The sequence below is a fragment of the Salvelinus sp. IW2-2015 genome, linkage group LG18, assembly GCF_002910315.2.
Source record: "Salvelinus sp. IW2-2015 linkage group LG18, ASM291031v2, whole genome shotgun sequence".
In the NCBI taxonomy this organism is placed as follows: domain Eukaryota; kingdom Metazoa; phylum Chordata; class Actinopteri; order Salmoniformes; family Salmonidae; genus Salvelinus; species Salvelinus sp. IW2-2015.
Genome location: NC_036858.1, coordinates 16,638,875 through 16,665,023, shown reverse-complemented (window position 1 = coordinate 16,665,023; position 26,149 = coordinate 16,638,875). Strand labels below are relative to the sequence as shown.

Below are 26,149 nucleotides of genomic sequence, written 5' to 3'. Positions count from 1 at the left end.
AGTAGTCTCAGCAAGAAAGTAGTAGTAGTCTCAACAAGAAACATAGGGGTAGTCTCAGCAAGAAAGTAGTATTAGTCTCAACAAAAAAACATAGGAGTAGTCTCAGCAAGAAATATAGGACTAGTGTTCTCTTTCTCACTCAGCAGTTACGCTGCAATGAGGCTTACTCTACTGTAATGTACTGTACCTTCTGGTTGAGCTGACTGATGCTCTGTCTAACCTCTTCCGACTCCAGAAGCAAAGTGGCGTTCACCTGCCTCATATCTGTGGAGGAAGAAACAGAAGAAGACAAATACCTCTTAGGATCATAAAACAATGAATAGGGATTGATTGATTGATTGGTTCATTGGTTGTTTGGTGTAATTGATTGGTTGAGTGGCTGTGTGTGATTGATTGATTTACAATACTGGAGTGTACTAGCGAATTTAATAAAATTAAACTTAATCTATGGCATTGATACTTATATGTTTCCCCTTGCATCTGTGTCTGGTGTTAGCTAGATAATGGCTAGCTTTAGTAACTCAAAAGGCTATTTTACATGGGAATCAGAATGACTGTTCGGGACCTTGAAGACAAAACTGTAACTTGGCCACTCAGGAACATTCACTGTCTTCTTGGTAAGCAACTCCAGTGTAGATTTGGCCTTGTGTTGTAGGTCATTGTCCTGCTGAAAGGTGTATTCATCCTCTCCCAGTCTCTGGTGTAAAGCAGACTGAAGTATTCTGTATATTTGTATTCTTCTTTTCATTTAGGTCAATATTGTGGAGTGACTACAATGTTGTTGATCCAGGCTTAGTTTTCTACTATCACAGGCATTGAACTCTAGCTGTTTTAAAACCACAAATGCTAGCATCACTGAGCAGTTTCATTCCTGCAGCTCAGTTCAGAAGGACGACTGTATCTTTGATGTGTCCAGGTGGTTTAATATATAAACTCTGCAATGACAACAAGCTCAGTCCGATGATGCTGTGACACACCGCCCCAGACCATGACGAACCCTCCACTTCCAAATCGATCCCGCTCCAGAGTACAGGCCTCGGTGTAACACTCATTCCTTCGACGATAAACGTGAATCTGACCATCACCCCTGGTGAGACAAAACCGCGACTCGTCAGTAAAGAGCACTTTTTGCCAGTCCTGTCTGGTCCAGCGACGGGGGGGTTTGTGCCCATAGGCGACGTTGTTGCCGGTGATGTCTGGTGAGGACCTGCCTTACAACAGGCCTACAAGCCCTCAGTCCAGCCTCTCTCAGCCTATTGTGGACAGTCTGAGCACTGATGGAGGGATTGTGCGTTCCTGGTGTAACTCGGGCAGTTGTTGTTGTCATCCTGTCCCGCAGGTGTGATGTTCGGATGTACCGATCCTGTGCAGGTGTTGTTACACGTGGTCTGCCACTGTGAGGACGATCAGCTGTCCGTCCTGTCTCCCTGTAGCGCTGTCTTAGGTGTCTCACAGTATGAACATTGCAATTTATTGCCCTGGGCACATCTGCAGTCCTCATGCCTCCTTGGAGAATGCCTAACATGCTGACCAGACCGGAGACGTCGCGTGCGCGAGCGTCGCAAAATAAATTTACAAAGCCATGTTATTCAATTATTGCACCCACACTGCTTGCGCATGCCAACGAGCGTCTGCGACGCCACGGGCTAAAATAGAACTCATTCCTATTTCTGACGCAGACCGCGCTGAAAGTCCTGCCTCTCCCATCTCCTCATTGGTTTATAGAAGCAGGTACCCATGTGCCATCTCCTCATTGGTTATAACCACGTGGGTGATTGAAAGACGAACTTTGTTGCCGGTTGTCGTGGAAATACAATGAAAGTTTAGATGCGATCGCCATATAAGTTCAAAGATGAAAAAGCCTGGAAGGAGGAGAGATGACTAGAAACGATTCGGTTGGCCGTTTTATGTGTGGATTAATTGTCGGAGTAGAGGTCCTTGTGCATTTCAGGTAAAATAACAACTCAATGTTTATATCCCAGGACAAATTAGCTAGCAACAGCAAGCTAGCTAAATAGGAACAATTAACGTTAGCTAGCAAGTGCAAGCTAGCTAGCTAAATTGCCATACATGTTTAATGCTTTTCGACCTGTCCCCAAATTAATGTCATTGGTTCAGAGTTTGTTTTGATATTTTAACCTGCGTGTCGTGATCACGTTTGGTGTGGGGGGCAAAATACATTTATGCACGATAGCGCACAATGGCGCACGCGCGCAGCCGGTTGTGTTCCGTGTTAGGCACGTTCACGCAGATGAGCAGGGACCCTGGGCATCTTTCTTTTGGTGTTTTTCAGAGTCAGTAGAAAGGCCTCTTTAGTGTCCTAATTTTCATAACTGTGACCTTAATTGCCTACCGTCTGTAAGCTGTTAGTGTCTTAACGACCGTTCACAGGTGCATGTTCATTAATTGTTTATGGTTCATTGAACAAGCATGGGAAAACAGTGTTTAAACCTTTTACAATGAAGATCTGTGAAGTTATTTGGATTTTTATGAATTATCTTTGAAAGACAAAAGGGACATTTCTTTTTTTGATGAGTTTTACTACCGTTGAAAATGTTAGGGTCACTTAGAAATGTCCTTGTTTTCAAGGAAAGCTAATTTTTTGTCATTAACATCAAATTGATCAGAAATACAGTGTAGACATTGTTAATGTTGTAAAATGACTATTTTAATGGAATATTCCATAGGCGTACAGAGGCCCATTATCAGCAACCATCACTCCAGTGTTCCAATGTCACGTTGTGTTGCTAATCCAAGTTATAATTTTAAAAGGAAAAAGAAAATCTAGAAAAACGCCTTTTTGCAATTATGTTAGCACAGCTGAAAACTGTTGTTCTGATTAAAGAAGCAATAAAACTGGCCTTCTTTAGACTAGTTGAGTATCTTGATCATCAGTCTTTGTGGGTTCGATTACAGGCTCAAAATGGCCAGACACAAAGAACTTTCTTCTGAAACTCGTCAGTCTCTTCTTGTTCTGAGAAATGAAGGCTAATCCATGCGAGAAATTGCCAAGAAACTACTATTTAATGAAGCTGCCAGTTGAGGACTTGTGAGGCGTCTGTTTCTCAAACTAGACACTCTAATGTACTTGTCCCCTTGCTCAATTGTGCACCGGGGCCGCCCACTCCTCTTTCTATTCTGGTTCGAGCCAGTTTGCGCTGTTCTGTGAAGGGAGTAGTACACAGCGTTGTACGAGATCTTCAGTTGTAGTCCATGTAAGTTATTATGTGATTTGTTAAGCCCAAACTAATTTAGGCTTGCCTAAACAAAAGGCCTGAATCCATTACACTTATGCAACAACTATATTTTAGTTATGGATTTTTGATTTATAAAAAACAATATATAAATGTTTCACTTTGACAGAGTATTTTGTGTAGATTGTTGACAAAAAATGACAAATCCGTTTTAATCCCACTCTGTCACACAATAATATGCAATGCACTGTATGTAAGTTGAAAACGTTGTATGTTAAAAGCACATTTTCGCTTACGTTTTCTTAAGTTGGAGCTAAGTTTGGGCCAACTAGTAATTTTTAGCAGTTACTTAATAATAATTTGTTGTGAAACAACTCGATTTGTTTTATAGTGTGGATTAATTGAATGTTTAATTTAAGAAACAAAAGAAGAACTAAATCATAAAACACTTAAAGCATGAAAGGAATACTGTTTAAGCCCAAACTAGTTTTGATTGAATTACATTGCCCAATATGTCCTTTACTGCCTTGTCTCACCTCTGAAGACACCTGAGATGTCATTTCATTTCTCTAACTTATATTCTGCATATGGGACAGCATGATGTCTGCCCCGGTTTGAACCCCACGTTCACCTTCAAGCCATCTGGCTCCCCGGTGAGACTCCCGCAGCGGGTGCGGTCAGGGTGCGGTCAACGCAGGGTTTAAGACGGTTTAGCGTTACCTTCGCTGGGACGTCCCGTGGTGCTGGCCTTGGGCCCACTGTGCTCCATGTTGAAGAGGAACGTGCGACCATTGTCCTCGATGCCGTCGACAACCCTGGCAGGGAGCGGGGGGGGGGGGGGGGCAACAGTAACAGTAGAGCCCCTTTCAATAATCAAATTATCATCCGTCGCCACACGACCCAAGGAGCCGCAATGGGAGCCCCACTGGCAGCTGCCCATGCAGGATTAACCTGAGTAGAGCTGAAACTCTCTGGGCCGGAGGACATCGGAGCCTTATGGGCCACATTACAGTATTGCCTTCATGTGGGGCTCACTAGACACCGGCCGATACATTATGAATATGGATGGATGGTGTGTGGTATGGTTTGGATAAAATGAGATAATCTTATTGCTTTACCAAAGTGGTTTGAGATCTGGTGAGATATGCAATTAAATGAGCATTAAATGCTATTGGAGAAGCTTGTAAATGCAATCCCATATTATTACACAGTGTATACATTGCTATTTAGTTACAATTGCGCTATGGAAATGTGGTTGAAGTTTAAAATGTTTTACTGCAAGACTCTTTACAAAACAAAATTACTATATCACAGTATCCACACTAGCACACTACTTAATACACTTTGCCAATGCTGTACATCACTTAATATTACCTAGTGCACAAGTTTGGATATTCGGACAGAGATAAAGTGAAAGTCCAACAAAACTCGGGCCTCTGTGTGTGGTTTACCTTGGACTGAGGTCCGGCGGTACAAAACAGCTGACAGTGGGTATCAGCAGCTTGGAGGGCTTGCGGCCCTGACTCCCTGCCCCCAACTCCCCTGAGGTAGGGGGACTAGCAGGGGCTGCCACTGGGACACTGTGCTCCTTTTTCGGCAGGGGCTGTGGGGAAGACAGGCTGTGGCCCCGGGGTAGGCCTCCCCGGGTCGGGTTGGGCGAACGGCAGCGGCGCAGGGCATTGAACTGCCTCAGCTCGTCACCCAGCAGGTTGCCCAGGGAGGTGCGGCGCACAGGGCTGCTCAGGCTGGGCAAGAGGAGGTTTGCGCGGCGGGTGCGAGACGCTGGTGATAGGTGGTAGTACTCATCTGAGTCGTCGTGGAGACCTCCTTTTGTCTCAATGATGGACGGGAGCTTGTGCTCTGTGGAACCTCGGTGGTTCTGGGCGGCAGGGGAAAAAAAGAAAATGTATCAATTTCTCATATTTATTTCACCCTTATTTGAACATGGAAAATTATAAAAAATATTTTGCAAAGTGGGGGAAACAAGACTGTTGATATTGGATAAGTCTAGGAAGTCCCTTCTCTGTTTTAGTCCATTTTCTTTCGTTTCACACCTAATAAACATGCTGAGAACATGTTCTCATTTACAGAGGGATGAGTGGAATTGAATAAACCAATTGGAAGCTGGGGATTATATGATATGATTCAAGTTCTTCATATTGAATTCATATGTAGTTTTATCAAGCTAAGGGTGGATAGGAGAAATTGCGAGGTTGATGCTGTTGCTGAATCTTAAAAAAACAAAAACATGCGCTGACACTGAAGGTGAATTCAATTGGACAAGCGATGTGTCAAAAAACATTAGCCAAACCTACATTCATAAGCTCATAAGGCTTATTATTAACAGAGATATTGACCCAGTTAGCGATCTGACTCCAGGGAGTGAACCGTTTTCTCTGCTCCAAATGAGTTCCAACCTTTAGGGGAAGTCCTGGGTCTTATTCATTAGGGCATAATGGGAAATGTTTCAAACAGTGAAACAAAAAATGTGTCCAAGTAGTCCCTCTCTGTTCCAGTCCGCTTTCTTCCATTTGGTGCCTAATGAACCCGACCCTGGCGACAGGCTGGCGCTAACATGACCCGGAATTTTTTTACAAATCCAAACACACTTCAGAAAACGTGCATTACAATTTTCCCCACGAAGGCAATTCTATTACAATCATCAAGTCATGGCAGAAACCCATCTTGTACAGATACAGTTTAAGTCGGAAGTTTACATACACCTTAGCCAAATACATTTAAACTCAGTTTTTCACAATTCCTGACATTTAATCCTAGTAAAAATTCCCTGTCTTAGGTCAGTTAGGATCACCTCTTTATTTTAAGAATGTGAAATGTCAGAATAATAGTAGAGAGGATGATTTATTTCAGCTTTTATTTATTTCATCACATTCCCAGTGGGTCAGAAGTTTACATACACTCAATTAGTATTTGGTAGCATTACCTTTAAATTGTGTAACTTGGGTCAAACATTTTGGGTAGCCTTCCACAAGCTTTGGGTGAATTTGGGTGAATTTGGGTGAATTTTGGGTGAATTTTGGCCCATTCCTCCTGACAGAGCTGGTGTAACTGAGTCAGGTTTGTAAACCTCCTTGCTCGCACACGCTTTTTCAGTTCTTCCCACAAATGTTCTATAGGATTGAGGGCAGGGCTTTGTGATGGCCACTCCAATACCTTGACTTTGTGGTTCTTAAGTCATTTTGCCACAACTTTGGAAGTATGCTTGGGGTCATTGTCCATTTGGAAGACCCATTTGCAACCAAGCTTTAACTTCCTGACTGATGTCTTGAGATGTTGCTTCAATATATCCACATAATTTTCCTACCCCATGATGCCATCTATTTTGTGAAGTGCACCAGTCCCTCCTGCAGCAAAGCACCCCCACAACATGATGCTGCCACACCCGTGCTTCATGGTTGGGATGGTGTTCTTCGGCTTGCAAGCTTCCCCCTTTTTCCTCCAAACATAACAATGGTCATTATGGCCAAACAGTTCTATTTTTGTTTCATCAGACCAGAGGACATTTCTCCAAAAAGTACGATCTTTGTCCCCATGTGCAGTTGCAAACTGTAGTCTGGCTTTTTTATGGCGGTTTTGAAGCAGTGGCTTCTTCCTTGCTGAGCGGCCTTTCAGGTTATGTCAATATAGGACTCATTTTACTGTGGATATAGATACTTTTTTACCTGTTTCCTCCAGCATCTTCACAAGGTCCTTTGCTGTTGTTCTGGGATTGATTTGCACTTTTCGCACCAAAGTAGGTTAATCTCTAGGAGACAGAACGTGTCTCCTTCCTGAGCGGTATGACGGCTGCGTGGTCCCATGGTGTTTATACTTGCGCACTATTGTTTGTACAGATGAATGTGATACCTTCAGGCGTTTGGAAACTGCTCCCAAGGATGAATCAGACTTGTGGAGGTCTACAATTTTTTATTTGAGATTTTGGCTGATTTCTTTTGATTTTCCCATGATGTCAAGCAAAGAGGCACTGAGTTTGAAGGTAGGCCTTGAAATACATCCACAGGTACACCTCCAATTGACTCAAATTATGTCAATTAGCCTATCAGAAGCTTCTAAAGCCATGACATAATATTCTGGAACTTTCCAAGCTGTTTAAAGGCACAGTCAACTTAGTGTATGTAAACTTCTGATCCACTGGTATTGTGATACAGTGAATTATAAGTGACATAATCTGTCTGTAAACAACTGTTGGAAAAATTACTTGTGTCATGCACAAAGTAGATGTCTTAACCGACTTGCTAAAACTATAGTTTGTTAACAAGAAATTTGTGGAGTGGTTGAAAAGCGAGTTTTAATGACTCCAACCTAAGTGTATGTAAACTTCCGACTTCAACTGTAGTGGGATGAACTAGTAAGGGTGCATTTGAAATGGCAAGTGACAGGCAGGTTTATGTGGAATGGGGAACTTTGACTAGTGGAATGGGGAAAAGAATGGTCAGTTAGACTACATGGAGGGAATATTATTGAAGTTGCATGGACGGCACTCACGTGTGGAAGCCTGGGCGACCTGGAGAACCTTGTCAGGCCCTGTGAAAAGAGTAACACATCAGGAATGATTGTAAATAAGGAAGACAAATGTAATTTTTTCATAGTATGACATTTTTATCGATTTGCACACACACACTTTAATACATCCTTTATGCATTCAGGTAGTCCACTTTTCCGAATCCTCCTTTCGGGGATATATTATGTCTTATAAAATCACATGAACCTGTTTCCTAAGCCTCCATGTTATTTCTTTGATCATTATCTGAATGTTGCTAGGGATGGCATCTTTGCCACGCAGACTGAATCTGTTAATTGGTCCTGCATTGGATGGCAGCTGGATTCCAGAGAGAGTTCTTCTCTCTGCTGCCATGGAGGGAAAGTGCCAGCAATGTATCGCAATTACGGGCTGCAACTATAACACTTTACACCGTGAAACTTTAACTTTGTCGAAGCCTAGCTTCATATATTCTGAATACATGTTCTCTCTCTGACAGTACGGTTTCTTGTATGTACAATATACACCAGCATAATCCTTGCTTTCTCTTTGATCATAACACACGGCACAGGGAGCTCAGGATAGTGACAGTAAGCCTCCTTAGAGAAAATACAAGTATCTCCCTTACTGCCAATAAAAATAAATGCAATAAACAGGCTTCCTTTCTTAGATTTTTTTCAGTGACAACATCGAGTCTTTGGTAACAATATTGAACAGTGTATATAATATAGGTGAGCTATTACTGGATAAAGAAGGGCTCATCTTTCACACTGGGGGAAAAGTTTTCCAAAGGGACACAGCCTCCCTGAAGCTAATGGGAATGTCACTACTGACATTAATTGTTATCAATTAATGGGGAAACTTATGCATTTCAAGTCCTGCCAGTGGCCCACATAGCAAATAGATTTAGAGAGCGTTCAATCAAATATTGTTATCCCTTAAATCAAAAGAGAGTGTGGTGACTCTCTGTAGGCTGTGTGTGTGTGTGTGTGTGTGTGTGTGTGTGTGTGTGTGTGTGTGTGTGTGTTGTGTGTGTGTGGTGTGTGTGTGTGTGTGTGTGTGTGTGTGTGTGTGTGTGTGTGTGTGGTGTGTGTGTGTGTGTGTGTGTGGTGTGTGTGTGTGTGTGTGTGTGTGTGTGTGTGTGGTGTGGTTGTGCGTGTGTGCGCATGCGCGTGCGTATGTCAAAAAAGTGCTATGAGAGAAGTGATAGGGCTTTGGTCTGTGAGTGTTTGTGTGGTGTGGAGCATGGAGAGGGGCCCGGCTACCAGTGTGAAGTTAAGTATCTATAACAGAGTTTTATAACTGCTTTATGAGAATACTATGGACTCTTATAGTCAGTGTAGTACTATTATAAGGCATTATAAAGGACATTGTAATAAGCATTATACCCTTTACGAAAGTGTTATCCAGATTTTCTAGCACTGAGTTCTCCTTCAGTCTGTGCTAAGGTTGAAGCCTGGCCTCATGCCAGAGCACACTTCGAACAGATGGTGAGAGGGAACTAGAGCATTGCTCAGACCCAAAACCTGATTACAAACCACTTTGCGGGCCTGCAATTCAACGCACAGTGTTGAAGACAGACAGTGCAAGGCTGCCAAATGAATGAGAAACAATATCATTTCATTTCAACCAAATGCCTTCATTTCATTTCTTCTTGTGCGCCATGCTCAAATTGCCCCCAACCCCCCCCCCCCGAAAACACAAGGTAACATTGATCCAAACCGAACGCTTAAACAAATGTAATATCAACGTCGCTCAAATCTCGTTTCTGAAGACATGAAAGGAAATGAGATGAAATGCATGCAACGTGACGAGAGAAAAAAAACGCTCAAATAATCCAAAAGATGACAAGGCGGCGATATAAAGACTTTGTAAAAATTACACGCCTTTGACTGATGAAAGCTTAGCTAGTAGCTATTTCTTCACGTCTGTCCTTTGATTCGCCATGTTGTCAAACCACAAGGGGTTTACAAAACTCCATTCCCTTCTATTGTTTGGAAGAGATTGAGGGGAGTCTGTGAGCTGATGCCAGCATAAGGACTACATACCACAGTCATAACTCAAACCTACTGCATTTATGTAGTACAGACACATTTAGTAAATACTTATGTTAACAACTGCAAGACATACTAAAACATTAAAGCATTTCTGAAATTCTTATGAACAGTTTATGAAGGTGGCATGTATGGGTTATGAATGTGTTATGAAGTCCTAATGTAGGTAACCTTAAAGTAAAGCACCAGACTTTCCTCTGTTTACAGCCTTTCCAAAGTAATCACACACTAAATACATTTTTTGTTGTTGTTGCTTTGTGTGAATTAAGCAACTGTCACTTGTTCTGGGGTAATGACTGCTGTGGGTAGAACATGCCCTTAGGCACAGATCTAGGATCAGCTTCTCTCCCCAACCCCTAACCTTAAACATTAGCGGTGAAAACCACACACCTGATGTTAGATTAGCATCTAGGGACAAGTTTATCCCACTCTGTTATATGTAGAGCGGGGCTAGGATATGCGTAACAGTAGCACTGACAAATAGAATTGCCATGACAATAAAGTCACCGAGTTTGATTGGTCAAGAGAGGATTGATCAGTTGTGCAGAAGGAACATCAAGGAGAGTAACAATGACATGAGGCATTTTAGTGTAAAAACAGCCTATGTAATGGTTTTCTTTATTCACCTCTAAAAATGTTGTATAATCGAGTTTTACATGAGCATAGCATCAACTTCTTTCATTCAAATGTTTTTAGAGTTTTGGTAGAGGTTGCTGTGGAGGTGTGTGTGTGTGTGTGTGTCTCACCTCTGCCTCGCTGCCCTCTCTCAGGTTGTATGTGAGGTTGTGGAGGATATCTGCGGTGAACAGGCTGGCGTACTCCGGGTAGAACTCCAGCACCTCCCTTAGAGCCCGCACACTGATGTACTGCAGGTCGCAGTAGGTCAGCGCCTTCACGTCCGCATTAGTCTTGATCACGTGATCCGTCCCCGGCAGGTCGGAGCCAATCAGATCCCCCTTCCCTGTAACCAACCAGTCAGCAACATACAGTACGGCACGTGTTGGTGCTGCTGAGGAATCATTGGCCCTGTCCAGAAAAACCCCTAGCCTCTACCCCATAGGTACTTGTGGAAATCTCCTCTAGTACTCCCAGCCAGTTCTAGTATTCCCAGCCAGTTCTAGTATTCCCAGCCAGTTCTAGTACCCCCAGCCAGTTCTAGTATTCCCAGCCAGTTCTAGTACCCCCAGCCAGTTCTAGTACCCCCAGCCAGTTCTAGTACCCCCAGCCAGTTCTAGTACCCACAGCCAGTTCTAGTACCCCAAGCCAGTTCTAGTACCCCAAGCCAGTTCTAGTACCCCAAGCCAGTTCTAGTACCCCCAGCCAGTTCTAGTACCTCCAGCCAGTTTAGGTTCCTCCAGACAGTTTAGGTTCCTCCAGCCAGTTCTACTTTTTTGAACAAATCCAGTACTAGCACACGTTATTCAACTAATAAAGGACTTGATGAGCATTTAACCAGTCGAATCAGCTGTGCTAAAAGAATGGATCAAATGAGTGAATCTGGGTACTCAAGGAGAGGTTAAGGAAACTCTGGTATAAGCAAGGTGATGAAAGTCCTATCAAGCCCATCAAATGTTTATCATATTCCATCCCCACTCGTCTCTCTTCAGAGTAGGGTGAAGTTGCCCCTAGACACTGATCTTTGGTCAGTTTAGCATTTTCCCCACTAATGGTTAAGGTTTGAATTGGGGGAAGGGAAGCTGATCCTAGATCTGTACCTAAGGGGAACTTCACCCTCTCTCTTCAATCCCACATATGACCTACAGATGACAATGACCTTTGACCCCTATACTAACCTAGGATGGCCAGCACCATGCTGTCCTTGAGCACCTCCAGGGAACCCGAGCAGACAAAGTAGTTAGCGTGGAGCGCGTCGCCCTGCCGGATCAAGTACTCGCCAGGGGCGCAGAACGAGGTCTTGATGTGGAGGGAGAGCGAGCGCAGACAGCCACGGCTGGCCCCCTCGAACACGGGCAGCTGCAGGATGTCCTTGTTCAGGTGCATGGCGATGTCGGCCCGCAGCTCGTCCGGGAAGTCGTGCAAAAGCTGGAACGGAGAGAAAGAGGACGAGAGAGAGATAGAGGGAGGGAGGAGCGAGGGAGAGAGAGGGAAAGCCAGCGGGAAAGAGAGAAAGAGAGAGAGAGAGAGAGAAAGAGAGAGAGCACTTGACCAATGTAAAAAGGACCATGTCAACTTGTCAATATGGCTACCATATAGTGTGTTGTAATAGAGTAGTGGCTGGAGGGCACACACTTAAAGTTGTCAAATGTATTTTAATGTAAAAAATATATATATATATTATATTGTATATTACTGTCTTAATTTTTGCTGCACCCCAGGAAGTGTAGCTGCTGTCTTGGCAGGAGCTAATGGGGATCCATAATAAATGCAAAACACAATAAGATAGCGTAAAGCGGAAATGGATCCGTGTGTTTTATGCATCGTTCTTTTGTTGTATTGTGGTTGCATTATGGTCGTATGGCCTTACCTCGTTGGCATCGATGCCATTGTTAACGGACCAGGTGGTCTGGAAGTACTCCAGCATTCGCTGTTTGAGCTGCTGGGGCAGACGGTGAACCCTGATGAAGTCCTTCAAGTCCTTCATGCGCGTGTGGTAGAGGGAGCGCCGGGAGTACTCCGCTGGATGATTGGCCGTTCAACGTTACCAAATACCACCGCCATGCATCAGGGGCTGGTGGGGGGTGGGAGAACAGAAGAGAAGAGGAGAGGAAAGGAGAGGAGATGCAGAGGAACAACACCACCAATTTTAAATCCCCATAACCACAGTGCGACTTACAAATGAAAAGACGCCAAATTGCATCCAAACTTTGGGCCTGGCATGCCCGCTTGCCCGGGTGGCAGCGCCAAACCAGGGTGCCACACTCACCCCCTATGAGCATAGTGCAGATAGAGAAGATCTTCTCGGCGTCAGTGTTGGCACACACGTTGCCGAAGCCCACGCTGGTGAGGCTACTGAGGGTGAAGTAGAGGGCAGCGATATAGGAGCTGCGTACTGAGGGTCCGCCCAGTGTGCTGTTGGCGTATGGAGTCTCCAAACGCTTGCCCAGCTCATGGAGCCAACCTGTAGGGGTGAGACCAGGTCAGAAGGTCAGCATTCATATAACTCCAAGCCACGCTTACTTGTATAACTTTGGGGTTAATTTTTATGAATCAACATTGAGAATTTAGACAGGTTGTGCTGGAAGAAAACTGGGCTGGGGAGAGAGAGAACATTATTTTTTGTGAACAAATATTTCATTTTGTCGACATTTATAAAACAAATTGTTGTGGAAATCTGTTGCAGCTCAGGTCGACTACAAAACCCACAATGCAATGCACTCTCTCTTGGCTGGCTGGCTAGCTAGTTAGCTAGCAAACTTAGCTACACACAATAATACTAAAGTTAAAATCAGCATGTGAAGTATCTAGCGAGCTGTAAAATCCCCTAAACAAACTGCACTATCAATTTAAGAGTATATCTCACCGAGTTCAACTTGCCAGAGCGAGTGCAGAGTATGTCGCTATTGCAACAATGGCCCTTTCCCACATTTCCCAAAGACACAGGGCACATTGTGAGATTGTACTTGAGGGAGAAGCTGAGTTGAATAATTTGGTCCACTTTTTAAATTGAGCACATCTAAGTGAAATATCTACTTAGTCATGACGATATAAACGGATGGATGTGTTCTAGACAAGTATGCCCATACCATCTATTGGCTAATTTGGCAATCTGGAGTGCAGGTAATTGTTATAAAAGCATTATGTAATGTGATAGTGTGTTATCCCCTATCTCCAGTGACGAGAACCATGTAGTATGACGCTTTCCGGCACAAGTTCCCGGATTTCACATACGGACCACTTAGAAGTTAAATCACGGGGAGCATTTTTATTTGAACCACTGAACATAGGCTTCCAACAAATTGATAGGAGTTTCATGATTTTTTATTTCTGGGGGTGGATCATGCCTTTAAGAGCGATGTTCTGGGTGCGTAAGAGGAGACACTTCTACTCTAATACTGTCAAATAAATGCTGTTTGTGTCGTTAGAGAGCAAGCGTGAACATCTTCTGTTGCAGTACACTGCCTATGTCACTGTTCAGGTGGTCTGTCATCAAAGACTTGGAGTGATGGGGCCGTTGGCAAGGCACTCGCTGGTTGCCACCCCTGCTAGGGCACGCCAAGAGTCAGGAAGCTGGCATGGACTTAAGGGAGCTGGTGGAATGAGGTTGTGTCCTCCAGGGATAAATAAGGCCCAGTATTGCTTTCCTTTACATGCACACACACACTTACGCATGCCTACACGCACACACACACACATATGGGGCTGGAGACTTAAATTTGGTGCATCTATCAAGTATGATCAATGTGTGGGTGCGCATTGTGTGCGTGCACACACGTGAATATGTCTGTACACCCCAGGCCCTAGTATTTGTGTGTGTGTCCCCCCTTCACTCACCCACCCACCCACCTGGCCCTCACCTTCCTCACTCAGCCAGCCAGACTCACCTATGTCCCAGGTGTCTGGGTCGTTGTTCTCCATCTCCTTGCGTCCGATGATGTACCAGATGCAGGCCATCCAGTGGGCCAGCAGGGCGAACATGGACATGAGCAGGGTGAGCACCATGGCACTGTACTGGGAGTAACGGTCCAGCTTCTGGAGAAGCCTCAACAGCCGCAGCAAGCGAACCGTCTTCAGCAGGTGGACCAGGGAGGTCTGGGACCAAGAGGACAGAGAGAACAAAGATAAGAACAGATTTTTCTTCTTTTTTTTAAAGATTCATTTTGAGAGAGTGGAGTAAGTTGTGTAGATCATTGAAATTAAATTGTAATTTAAATTTTTTGAATTAGAATTGTTTTCCACATTCACTTGGTGTGGAGTAGGTTGAAGATAATTGAAATGAAATCCGAATTAAATGTATTTTTTACATTTAAGGCAACATTCATGACAACAAAATATGGAAACCATGAAAGCGAGCTGCCAGAACAGCTCCAATGCGCCTTGGAATAGCTTCTACAAGTGTCTGGAACTCTATTGGAGGGATGCGACACCATTCTTCCATGGGAAATCCCATCATTTGGTGTTTTGTTGATGGTTGATGGAAAACGCCGTCTCAGACGTCTCTCCAGAATCTCACATAAGTGTTCAATTGGGTTGATATCTGGTGACTGAGACGGCCATGGCATATGGTTTACATCGTTGTCATGCTCATCAAACCATTGAGTGACCACTCGTGCCCTGTGGATGGGGACATTGTCGTCTTGGACGAGACCACTCCCGTTAGGATAGAAAATGATTCACCATAGGTTGAAGGGGATCACTCAGAATATCTGTGTATTTATTGCGGTTTACCTTGCCCTCTAAGGGGTTGAGTGGACATTAACCATGGAAAATGCGCCTCAAACCATAATATAGAGTTGAAACTTAATTTACTCAAGCGCACCCTTTATTTTGACAGTTACCTATATATGTGTATCCCAGTGATACACTTTTTCAGCAGGCATCCCATTTTCTCACAACAATGACCCCAAAAAATATATCATCCGAGTTAATAAAGCCACATACACACATGGTCTTTTTTTGTTTTCCTGAGTAAGGCAGCTCCAAAATGCAGGTGTTTCAGCCTAGCTCAGTGCTTTCTGTGGTGGTGGGGTGAGCCAGCAAAAAATAGGAGCATTGCGCCGTGATTGGCTCAGTGTTCTGTCACTCATGGGGACACTACGTCATCGCCAAGTTTAAGTCCTTAGTAAGGGTAGACATCCAATCTTCAGCCCATTGGGTCCTGCCATAGAGTTATGTTACAAGTGCCCTTCCAAGAAGGCTCAAGGTCATTGGCCACAGATAAAATGACGTCAAATCACGTTATATGTACAGTAGCTTTGATTGGACGGATCATGTCAACATCTTACTTTCAAAGTCTTAGCTAGCAGTCATCATCATGAATCAAGTCAACAATCTACTGGCAAATACTTTTTAATCCTTGTCATATGGAGAGAAATAATGAAGAGAAATTATAGATAAAACTATCGGTGCTCATCGGCCATTGGACATAAAGATTACACAACAAGTTGGAAATCGCAAATTCAACAATGAGTCGTTTGGAAGGAATCAGTAGCTAACTGCAAGCATTGCATAGCAACCAGTAGCCTGCTATTCAATGGAGTGGCTGTGTCTTTTTTTTCTCTCAGAGTTCCCACTATAAATCCAGAGAATGCAAGACTTTGATGACAAAGTTTGATTAAAAAAATTGCCCACAAAGGACTGCCACGCCACCTTCAGTGAGCACATCACAAGCCAATGTGAATCCAAAAATGTCTTGTATGTTGCTGCATAAATTATGTAATATGCAAGGGAGATATGTATACTGTAGCTAAGAAAGTAATACTAAGTGTATGTTGTGTAGTAAGCTGATAGTAGCCCATGTGCCTCACCCTAATGATTTGGTCTATTTTCACCTCTTAATTTCGCCTAACGTTACTGTTCTGACTCGGTGGTGCTGCACATGTAGCCTATAACCCGTTTATGAGAAATCTCATCATCTAATATTGTAAGAGGTTTCATTGTCTGCTTATATGCCCCCTTTATTTATCCTACGGTTCTGACTTGGTGTACAGGGGAAATACTGTAAGAGCAGCCCATGTTCTGCATTCTGTTGCTCTACATTTCAAAAGTGCTGAACACATAGTTATACTGACTACGTCCGTCTTACTCCGGCTCGCTCATTAATGTCTTCATCGAAATTACGGAATGCCTCTTCTCTGCTCATCATTGCCTTATGCCATAGTTTGTACATCTCAATTATCAGTAGCAACCACATTTGTTTAAGCAAGTCAGCCATATCAGCTATGTTTTTTAAAAAGGCAGTAAGTGTGGCTGAATGAATTGTTTTGCTGCCAGACAAGGCTCCGCTGATAGCCAGGTGTAGCGGTGGTAAGGATTCACCCCATGGTGCTGAAAGGAAAGCTCTGCTGTTGAGACAGCTTTATGTGTGCACCACTTGTCGCCGTTATAGTGCAATTAATGTATTGTTTAGTGTTGTGTAGTGTCTTTGCTGGCATGCTTACATGCTAAAATCGCCACTGCCCTGTAGGCACCTGCAACTTACCAAAGGTATTATAAATTACACTTGCTGAGAATCACTTGCCTCCAACCAAATTAATTAGAATTTATCCAGGCCATTTTTTTATTCTTTGAAGTGAATTTGTATGTGTATAGGTACAGTAGAGTGTATGTGAATATACGACCTCATATACCCACCACAGTGATGTTGAAGGCATAGAGCAGGTCAAAGGGCAGTGCAGCCACCAGGTCGACAAAGAACCAGGTGGTGGCGTAGTGGATGCAAATGGAGCGTGCCTCGTACACCACCTGACCCGACGTGCTCACAAAGGATGTTCGGAAGTTCAGGATGATGTCTGTGAACGGAGTGGGTATGAAATAAGTGATAAGGTTCCAAAATAGCTAAATGTTTGCTTAGTGGTCACAGAAATGTTTCAGTCATGGTAGCATAGTGGTCACTCAACCCTTGGGGAAAACCCTGTGCATGCTTTTGCTCCAGCCCTGCACTACAGCACCTAATTCAACGTACAGTATATCTCACCAAGAGGTGTTGTCGTTTCTTAAAAATAGTTGAATATTGGAAATACACTTGGAAAGTATATACAGAGACAAGGATATTTCCAAATACACATATTTCAATATTCCATGAATTTGAACCCAGGTCTGTTTGGTCCTATGGTATTTGAAATATACTTGGAAACAATTGTTGAAAATAGTTTCAAATATTATTTATAGGAAATCATTTGAGAATACTTTCAAATACTTCAAATAGAAGTAATTCAGCCAAATAATTAGAAAATAATTAAATACAGAGAAAATAAGTATTTAAAATACAAATACTTAAATAAGAATGTATTTGAACCAAGGTCTTAGTCTGACCAGGACACATACTATCTATCTTGGAAATGTATCTACTACAGGAGAAACACTGGATCAGATGTAATTACTGGACATAACAGTTAATACAGTTAAGACTAAGAGAACAGCAAACCATAATTAAGCCAAATCCTGACGTGATTATTTCCAATCTCTTGCCTCCTATTCCCTAGATCCCAGATATCCTACCGCCTATAGAATATCTCCATGGTGATGTCGTTGATGTTGGTGGAGCAGGTGGCCGCTTTCAGCTCCTATTTCCTATCCCTTATCTCCTACAACTTACCTCCTATCTCCTCCTATCCTTTCACCTTATTTCATAAGAACATCTCCATGATAGTGTGGTTTTTGATGGAGAAGCATTCAATGTCCTATTCCTTATCTCCTACAACCTTCCCATTTCCTATACCTTTCCTTTCTTTTTCCCTTACTCCCTCACCCAGGATGAAGAGCATTTCCTCAACAATGTCGTTAACAATGATGGCACGTCCCATTTCATATTCCTTACTTCCTATATCCTACAACCTACCTCCTACCTCCTATTCCCTTACTCCGCCCATCTCCTCACCCAGGATGAAGAGCATCTCCACGGCGATGTCGCTGACGATGGTGGCGCGGGCGGCCGTGTCCAGCTCGTCGTAAGGCGTGAAGCAGACGTTGTAGGGCACGGTGACCGCCACATAGAAGGTGGCCAGGAGGATCATCCAGTCCCATAATGCCTTGGATACGCTGTAGTGAAGCAGGATGAAGCGGGACTTCTGCACCGCCGCTACCTTATACTCCGGGAGGGACGAGGGCTTCTCAAACATGTTCTGGTGGAGGGAGAGAGAGAGAGAGAGATGTGTTGGTAGAATGATTAAAGGATGAATGGGATTGTGTGTGAAGTGAGGTGTTGAATAAGCTCTTGTCCAAAACAGTCACCCACTTGGGCCAGTTTCTCAAGTTCCTCAGTTTCTCATTGTTTCTGCTACACATCATGAATCCAAAAGGTATCACATTTGTCCATCAGTGCCCTATCAAAAAACGAGGTCCTCTGATCAAGATGACTTCCTGTGAGGGAGGAAGTGAGGCGACGATGAAGGGGAAACGACCAACTACGCCACACTGAGCATCAGAATGACATGCATGATTTCAACTCTTCCTTCAACATCCCCTCATCCAAAAGTCATCAGCTATTTCTCGCCCAAGTGTATTTCTCAACTTTTCTCATCTCGTCTCATTAAAGACAAATGAGAGAAGTGCCGAATCGACTGAACTTCGCCATAAAAATTTGAAATAGCACTTATTCATTCCCCCCTCGTTAGAATTTTTGATTGAGAAAGCTAATCATGGGTGAGATATATTATAATTCCATAGCGAATCGGAGTGTCCATCCTGGGTTGGCATAATGACAGCGAAGATCTGACTATTGGACGTTATAGCCATAACAATGTTGAGGAGACATTAAGTAAAGCTATTACCTTGGACAGAAATGAAAAGCGGGGTGAAGGGAAACAGAAAAGCCTAAATGGATCAAGGACTCCAGCCACCCAACCCACGGCCGGTTCACCTCACTATCATCTAGAAGGCGGAGACAGTACAGGTGCATCCAAGCTGGGACCGAGAAATGCTTCTATCTCCAGGCCATCAGACTGTTAAACAGTCATCACTAGCTGGCCTACTATACCCTGCACCGTAGAGACTGCTGCCCTATGTACATAAAGTCATTATACACTGGTCACTATAATAATGTTTACATACTGTTTTACCCACTTTATATGTATACACTGTTCTAGTCATGTTTCATCCTATATAACTACTATACACACCTTTTCCATTTATATACTGTCCATACTGTCTACACACACACTATACAGTGGGGCAAAAAAGTATTTAGTCAGCCACCAATTGTGCAAGTTCTCCCACTTAAAAAGATGAGAGAGGCCTGTAATTTTCATCATAGGTACACTTCAACTATGACAGACAAAATGAGGGAAAAAATCCAGAAAATCACATTGTAGGATTTTTWATGAATTTATTTGCAAATTATGGTGGAAAATAAGTATTTGGTCACCTACAAACAAGCAAGATTTCTGGCTCTAAAGAGCTGTACTTCTTCTTTAAGAGGCCTCTGTCCTCCACTCGTTACCTGTATTAATGGCATCTGTTTGAACTTGTTATCAGTATAAAAGACACCTGTCCACAACCTCAAACAGTCACACCAAACTCCACTATGGCCAAGACCAAAGAGCTGTCAAAGGACACCAGAAACAAAATTGTAGACCTGCACCAAGCTGGGAAGACTGAATCTGCAATAGGTAAGCAGCTTGGTTTGAAGAAATCAACTGTGGGAGCAATTATTGGAAATGGAAGACATACAGACCACTGATAATCTCCTCGATCTGGGGCTCCACGCAAGATCTCACCCTGTGGGGTCAAAATGATCACAAGAACGGTGAGCAAAATCCCCAGAACCACACGGGGGGACCTAGTGAATGACCTGTAGAGAGCTGGGACCAAAGTAACAAGCCTACCATCAGTAACACACACGCCGCCAGGGACTCAAATCCTGCAGTGCCAGAGTGTCCCTGCTTAAGCCAGTACATGTCCAGGCCGTCTGAAGTTTGCTAGAGAGCATTTGGATGATCCAGAAGAAGATTGAGAATGTCATATGGTCAGATGAAACCAAATATAACTTTTTGGTAAAAACTCAACTCGTCGTGTTTGGAGGACAAAGAATGCTGAGCGCATCCAAAGAACACCATACCTACTGTAAGCATGGGGTGGAAACATCATGCTTTGGGGCTGTTTTTCTGGCAAAGGAGCCAGGACGACTGATCCGTGTAAAGGAAAGAATGAATGGGGCCATGTATCGTGAGATTTTGAGTGAAAACCTCCTTCCATCAGCAAGGGCATTGAAGATGAAACGTGGCTGGGTCTTTCAGCATGACAATGATTCCCAACACACCGCCCGGCCAATGAAGGAGTGGCTTCGTAAGAAGCATTTCAAGGTCCTGGAGTGGCCTAGCCAGTCTCCAGATCTCAACCCAATAGAAAATCTTTGGAGGGAGTTGAAAGTCCGTGTTGCCCAGCAACAGCCCCAAAACATCACTGCTCTAGAGGAGATCTGCATGGAGGAATGGGCAAAATACAAGCAACAGTGTGTGAAAACCTTGTGAAGACTTACAGAAAACATTTACACTCTGTCATTGCCAAAAGGGGTATATAACAAAGTATTGAGATAAACTTTGTTATTGACCAAATACTTATTTTCCACCATAATTTGAAATAATTTCATTAAAAATCCTACAATGTGATTTCTGGATTCTTTCCCTCATTTTGTCTGTAAGTTGAAGTGTACCTATGATGAAAAGTACAGGCCTCTCTCATCTTTTTAAGTGGGGAAATTGCACAATTGTGGCTGACTAATCTATTTTTGCCCACTGTATATATATATATATATATATATATATATATTCAGTATATACAGTATAATATATATATATATATATAATACATACATACATACACACAACACTAATATATATATATATATATATATATATATATATTCAGTATATACAGTATAATTATATATTATATATATACATACATACATACATACATACATAACATACATACATACATACATACATACATACATACATACATAACACACACTCAGGAACCTGAAATTGCTTGTTTCAGATATTTCGTATAATTTCATTTATTTGTTACTTTCTGGAATATATGTGCGTATTGTTTGGGGGGTGGGGTCAGCCTGGGTAATTAAGTATGAAATGTAAATTTCCCTGGTATGTGTCCGGGAGGCGGCGAGCACTGTTGTACTGCTGTGTAATCTTCTTAATGAGGCACCTCGGGATGGATAGCCCTTAATAGGGAAATAATTGGGGGAGCAAGGGAATTTGGTCGCACAAAAAGGAGGGAGAAGGAGGAGAGTGTCGAAATTATAACATTCCTAATTTTGTATGTTGTGGGGAATAGTAAATGAACAAACATTTTGCTAGTCCCCACAAGGTCAAATGCTATTTCTAGGGGTTTAGGGTTAAGGTTAGAACTAGTGTTAGGGTTATAATTAGTTAGGGTTAGGAGCTACGGTTAGTTTTTAGGGTTAGGTTTTCAGGTTAAGGTTAGGGTTAGGGTTAGGTAAAATAGGATTTTGAATGGGACTGAATTGTGTGCCCCACAAGGTTAGTTATACAAGATGTGGTGTGTGTGTGTGGTGTGGTGTGTGTGTGTGTGTGTGTGTGTGTGTGTGGTGTGTGTGTGTGTGTGTGTGTGTGTGTGTGTGGTGTGTGTGTGTGTGTGTGGTGTGTGTGTGTGTGTGTGTGTGTGTGTGTGTGTGGTGTGGTGTTGTGTTGTGTTGTGTGTGTGTGTCAAGATTGGGATCGAATAAGGAATGTTTAACTTTAAATTCAACCCAAGAATTTAAATTAGAATTTGCATTGGACACACCTCAGAGGAAGCAGAATTTGAATATAATTTAATTCAAAGCAATTCAAAGAAATTCAACAGATGTGAAATAAAGTAATTCCTTTGACAAATATTTTACCAAAAGCATCTGTCACATAATTAAAAAAATATATACAGATACCATTTCAAATATGAACTTGATTATAACTCAGATGTCAAACAGTATTTTTTTGTGATGAGATGTTAGATTGTTCTCTTCCATTCTGGAGTCTTTGATTTGATCTAATGCATTCTGGGAAATGTATGTTTTCTAACATGTAAGTGAAATTTGAATTATTATAGACAACCTACAAAATTATACAATAATATATATATATAATTTTAGGAGAATGAGTTAAAAAATCTAATATTTCAACCATGGTATTGTTAACCATACATGATGTCAACATTTGTATAGGGATGTGTCTACATACAGTACATAATAGCCATTTGAATTATTTTACCTTTATTTAACTAGGCAAGTCAGTTAAGAACAAATTCTTATTTTCAATGACGGCCTAGGAACACTGCCTTGTTCAGGGGCAGAACGACATATTTGTACCTTGGGGATTTGAACTTGCAACCTTTCGGTTACTAGCCCAACGCTCTAACCACTAGGCTAGCCACTACCCATTTCATTTTCATTGAATAGAAATTCTACCGTTGACTAAAATTCTGCTTCCTGTGAGGTGTGGTTAATTCAAATTCAAGAATTCAATTGAGATTAAAGGGCACTTCGTAACTCAATTCAGAATTGACCCCAACCCTGGTGCGTGCGTGTGTTGTAAATATCGGAATTGTCCCCAAACCATCACCTCTTCACCCATAATGACAGGCTCCTCTCGATTGTGAAAATGTGCAATATAAAGGGAAGAAGAAAAGAGGGACACTTCACAGTTACAATGACAATGTGTTATTTACCACTTGTTTGGACTGCTGGGATGTTTCCCCCACTTCAATTAAGAAGTTGAATGGCACTGAGGCAAATCCTAAGGAAAAGCCAAGCTGCTCGGGCCGATTTAATGTTTTTTTTGAGCGAATGAGTCGGGGACGTCAGCGAACGCTGGGACTTCTTTTTTAATTTGGCTCACATTACATCACCGGGATCGGGTCAATCCATCCTTCCGTCCGACAGCCAACAGAGCACGTCCTAGTGTTGATGAGAGGCGAAAAAGCCCGCTGCGGGCACCAAGTGTTGCTAAATCTTCCTGCAGCAACAGCTGATCTTCGTACTTCATCAAGCTTCACCCAGGCAACCCTAACGCGTATATCCCCCAGCATGCTTTGAGCTGAGAAAAACAAACCATGACACAGACAGATCAAAGTCTCTTGATGAGCTAGCCCTGACTGTGACTTCAAAATCAGTATCAGCTGTCAACGGTTAAGACGTTGGTTTCTCATATCTCGCCCGTGACACAGAAAGACAGACTTTCTCTCAAGCAGAATACAGCACAGAGTAAAGATCCAACCAGCTGAAATTGCATGGTTACTGTTAGATTTGACCACAGTAGACGGAACGACAAACTCCACAAATTTGCTTCATAATCTCCCTCTTGAACAATCCACAAAAACAGCAGGTCAAGACTGGTGGACTCATTGGAAACTGGGTTACAGTAGATTATATAAACCAGGGGGGACTAGAATTACACACTCCCAACCCCATAGGGAGATAGAAAAAGAGAGTGGAAGAGGCAAGGAGAGGACAGAAATGAGAAATACTTAGCTGAATCAGGTGTTTTATAGAGTAGTTCTGGAACAAAACCCTGAACACCCAGTAACTCTCCAGGAGGAGGGTTAGCCAACCCTGTGACACAATCGATTCCTTGCCTCCTTAAAACCCACAGAAAGACGAATTGAGATAGATAGTTCTCCTCTGAACAAACAGCCTAAATATAGGAATTGGGGGTAATCATTATGCATTTTAGGGCACTGAGATGCTTTGCAGTTATCCCACACATTCTCTGAAGTTACAGCGTCAATCCTTTGACAGCCTGTTCTATCTTCTCTCACACACAGGTGTTCCTTCCTTCCTTCCTGCCTTTCTGGACTGATGCTACAAATAGTGAGCTATTCACAGCACGACCAGCTGCTAAAAGGGAAGAAATGAAAGGGGGGGGGGGTAATGATATACACTACCGTTCAAAAGTTTGGGGTCACTTAAAAATGTCCATGTTTTTCAAAGAAAAGCACATTTTTTTGTCCATTAAAATAACATAAAATTGATCAGAAATACAGAGTAGCCTTTGTTAACGTTATAAATGACTATTGTAGCTGGAAACGGTGGATTTTTTATGGAATATCTACATAGGCGTACTGAGGCCCATTATCAGCAACCATCACTCCTGTGTTCCAATGGCACGTTGTGTTAGCTAATCCAACTTTATCATTTTAAAAGGCTAATTGATCATTAGTAAACCCTTTTGCAATTATGTTAGCACAGCTGAAAAGTGTTGTTCTAATTAAAGAAGCAATAAAACTGGCCTTCTTTAGACTAGTTGAGTATCTGGAGCATCAGCATTTGTGGGTTAGATTACAGGCTCAAAATGGCCAGAAACAAATAACCTTCTTCTGTAACTCATCAGTCTATTCTTGTTCTGAGAAATTAAGGCTATTCCATGCGAGAAATTGCCAAAAAACTGAAGATCTTGTATAACGCTGTGTACTACTCCCTTCACAGAACAACGCAAACTGACTCTAACCAGAATAGAAGGAGGAGTGGGAGGCCCCGGTGCACAACTGTGCAAGAGGACAAGGACATTAGAGTGTCTAGTTTGAGAAAAAGAAGCCTCACAAGTCCTCAACTGGCAGCTTCATTAAATAGTACCCGCAAAACACCAGTCTCAACGTCAACAGTGAAGAGGCGACTCCAGGCTGCTGGCCTATGTAGATATTCCATTAAGAATCAGCTGTTTCCAGCTACAATAGTCATTTACAACATTAACAATATCTACACTGTATTTCTGATCAATTTGATGTTATTTTAATGGACAAAAAATGTGCTTTTCTTTCAAAAACCAAGACATTTCTAATTGACCCCAAACTGCCTTTGGAAGGTTTTCAGGCCCCTTGACTTTTTCCACATTTTGTTAAGTTACAGCCATATTCTAAAATTGATTAAATAGTATTTCCTCGTCTATCTACACACAATACCCCATAATGATGAAGCTCAAATAGGCTTTTAGAACGTTTTGCTAATTAATTAAACATAAAAAACGGAAATATCACATTCACATAAGTATTCAGACCCTTTACTCAGTACTTTGTTGAAGCATCTTTGGCAGCGATTACAGTCTTGTTAGGTATGATGCTACAAGCTTAGCACACCTGTATTTGGGGAGTTTCTCCCATTCTTCTCTGCAGATCCTCTCAAGCTCTGTCAAGTTGGATGGGGAGCGTTGCTGCACAGCTAATTCAGGTCTTTCCAGAGATGTTCAATCGGGTTCAAGTCCGGGCTTTGGCTGGGCCACTTGTACCGAAGCCACACCTGCGTTGTCTTGTCTGTGTGCTTAAGGTCATTGTCATGTTGGAAGGTGAACCTTCGCCCCAGTCTGAGGTCCTGAGCGCTCTGGAGCAGGTTTTCATCAAGGATGTCTCCGTACTTTGCTCCGTTCATCTTTCCCTCAATCCTGACTAGTCTCCCAGTCCCTGCCACTGAAAAACATCCCAACAGCATGATGTTTCACCGTAGGGATGGTGCCAAGTTTCCTCCAGACGTGACACTTGGCATTCAGAGTTGAATGCATTCAGTTGTACAACTGACTAGGTTTCCCCTTTCCCTTTGCCAGTCTTCTTCATCAGACCAGATAATCTTGTTTCTCAAAGTCTGAGAGTCCTTTAGGTGCCTTTTGGCAAACTCTAAGAGGGCTGTCATGTGCCTTTTACTGAGGAGTGGCTTCCGTCTGGCTACTCTACCATCAAGGCCTGATTGGTGGAGTGCTGCAGAGATTGTTGTCCTTCTGGAAGTTTCTCCCATCTCCACAGAGGAACTCTTGAGCTCTGTCAGAGTGACCATTGGGTTC

At 42.8% G+C, this 26,149-nt stretch overlaps 1 protein-coding gene across 1 annotated transcript in view; it reads right to left on the bottom strand.

Moving 5' to 3' along the window:
• Positions 1-26,149, bottom strand: part of kcnh4b (potassium voltage-gated channel, subfamily H (eag-related), member 4b) — a 67,305-nt gene that overhangs the window by 12,716 nt on the left and 28,440 nt on the right. Inside the window, 12 exon segments of the mRNA XM_070448342.1 lie at positions 188-264; positions 3,915-4,009; positions 4,646-5,073; positions 7,701-7,739; positions 10,496-10,710; positions 11,543-11,792; positions 12,235-12,383; positions 12,386-12,438; positions 12,630-12,828; positions 14,252-14,459; positions 17,001-17,158; positions 18,247-18,490. Of these exon segments, the coding sequence (XP_070304443.1) occupies positions 188-264; positions 3,915-4,009; positions 4,646-5,073; positions 7,701-7,739; positions 10,496-10,710; positions 11,543-11,792; positions 12,235-12,383; positions 12,386-12,438; positions 12,630-12,828; positions 14,252-14,459; positions 17,001-17,158; positions 18,247-18,490 (2,115 nt within the window).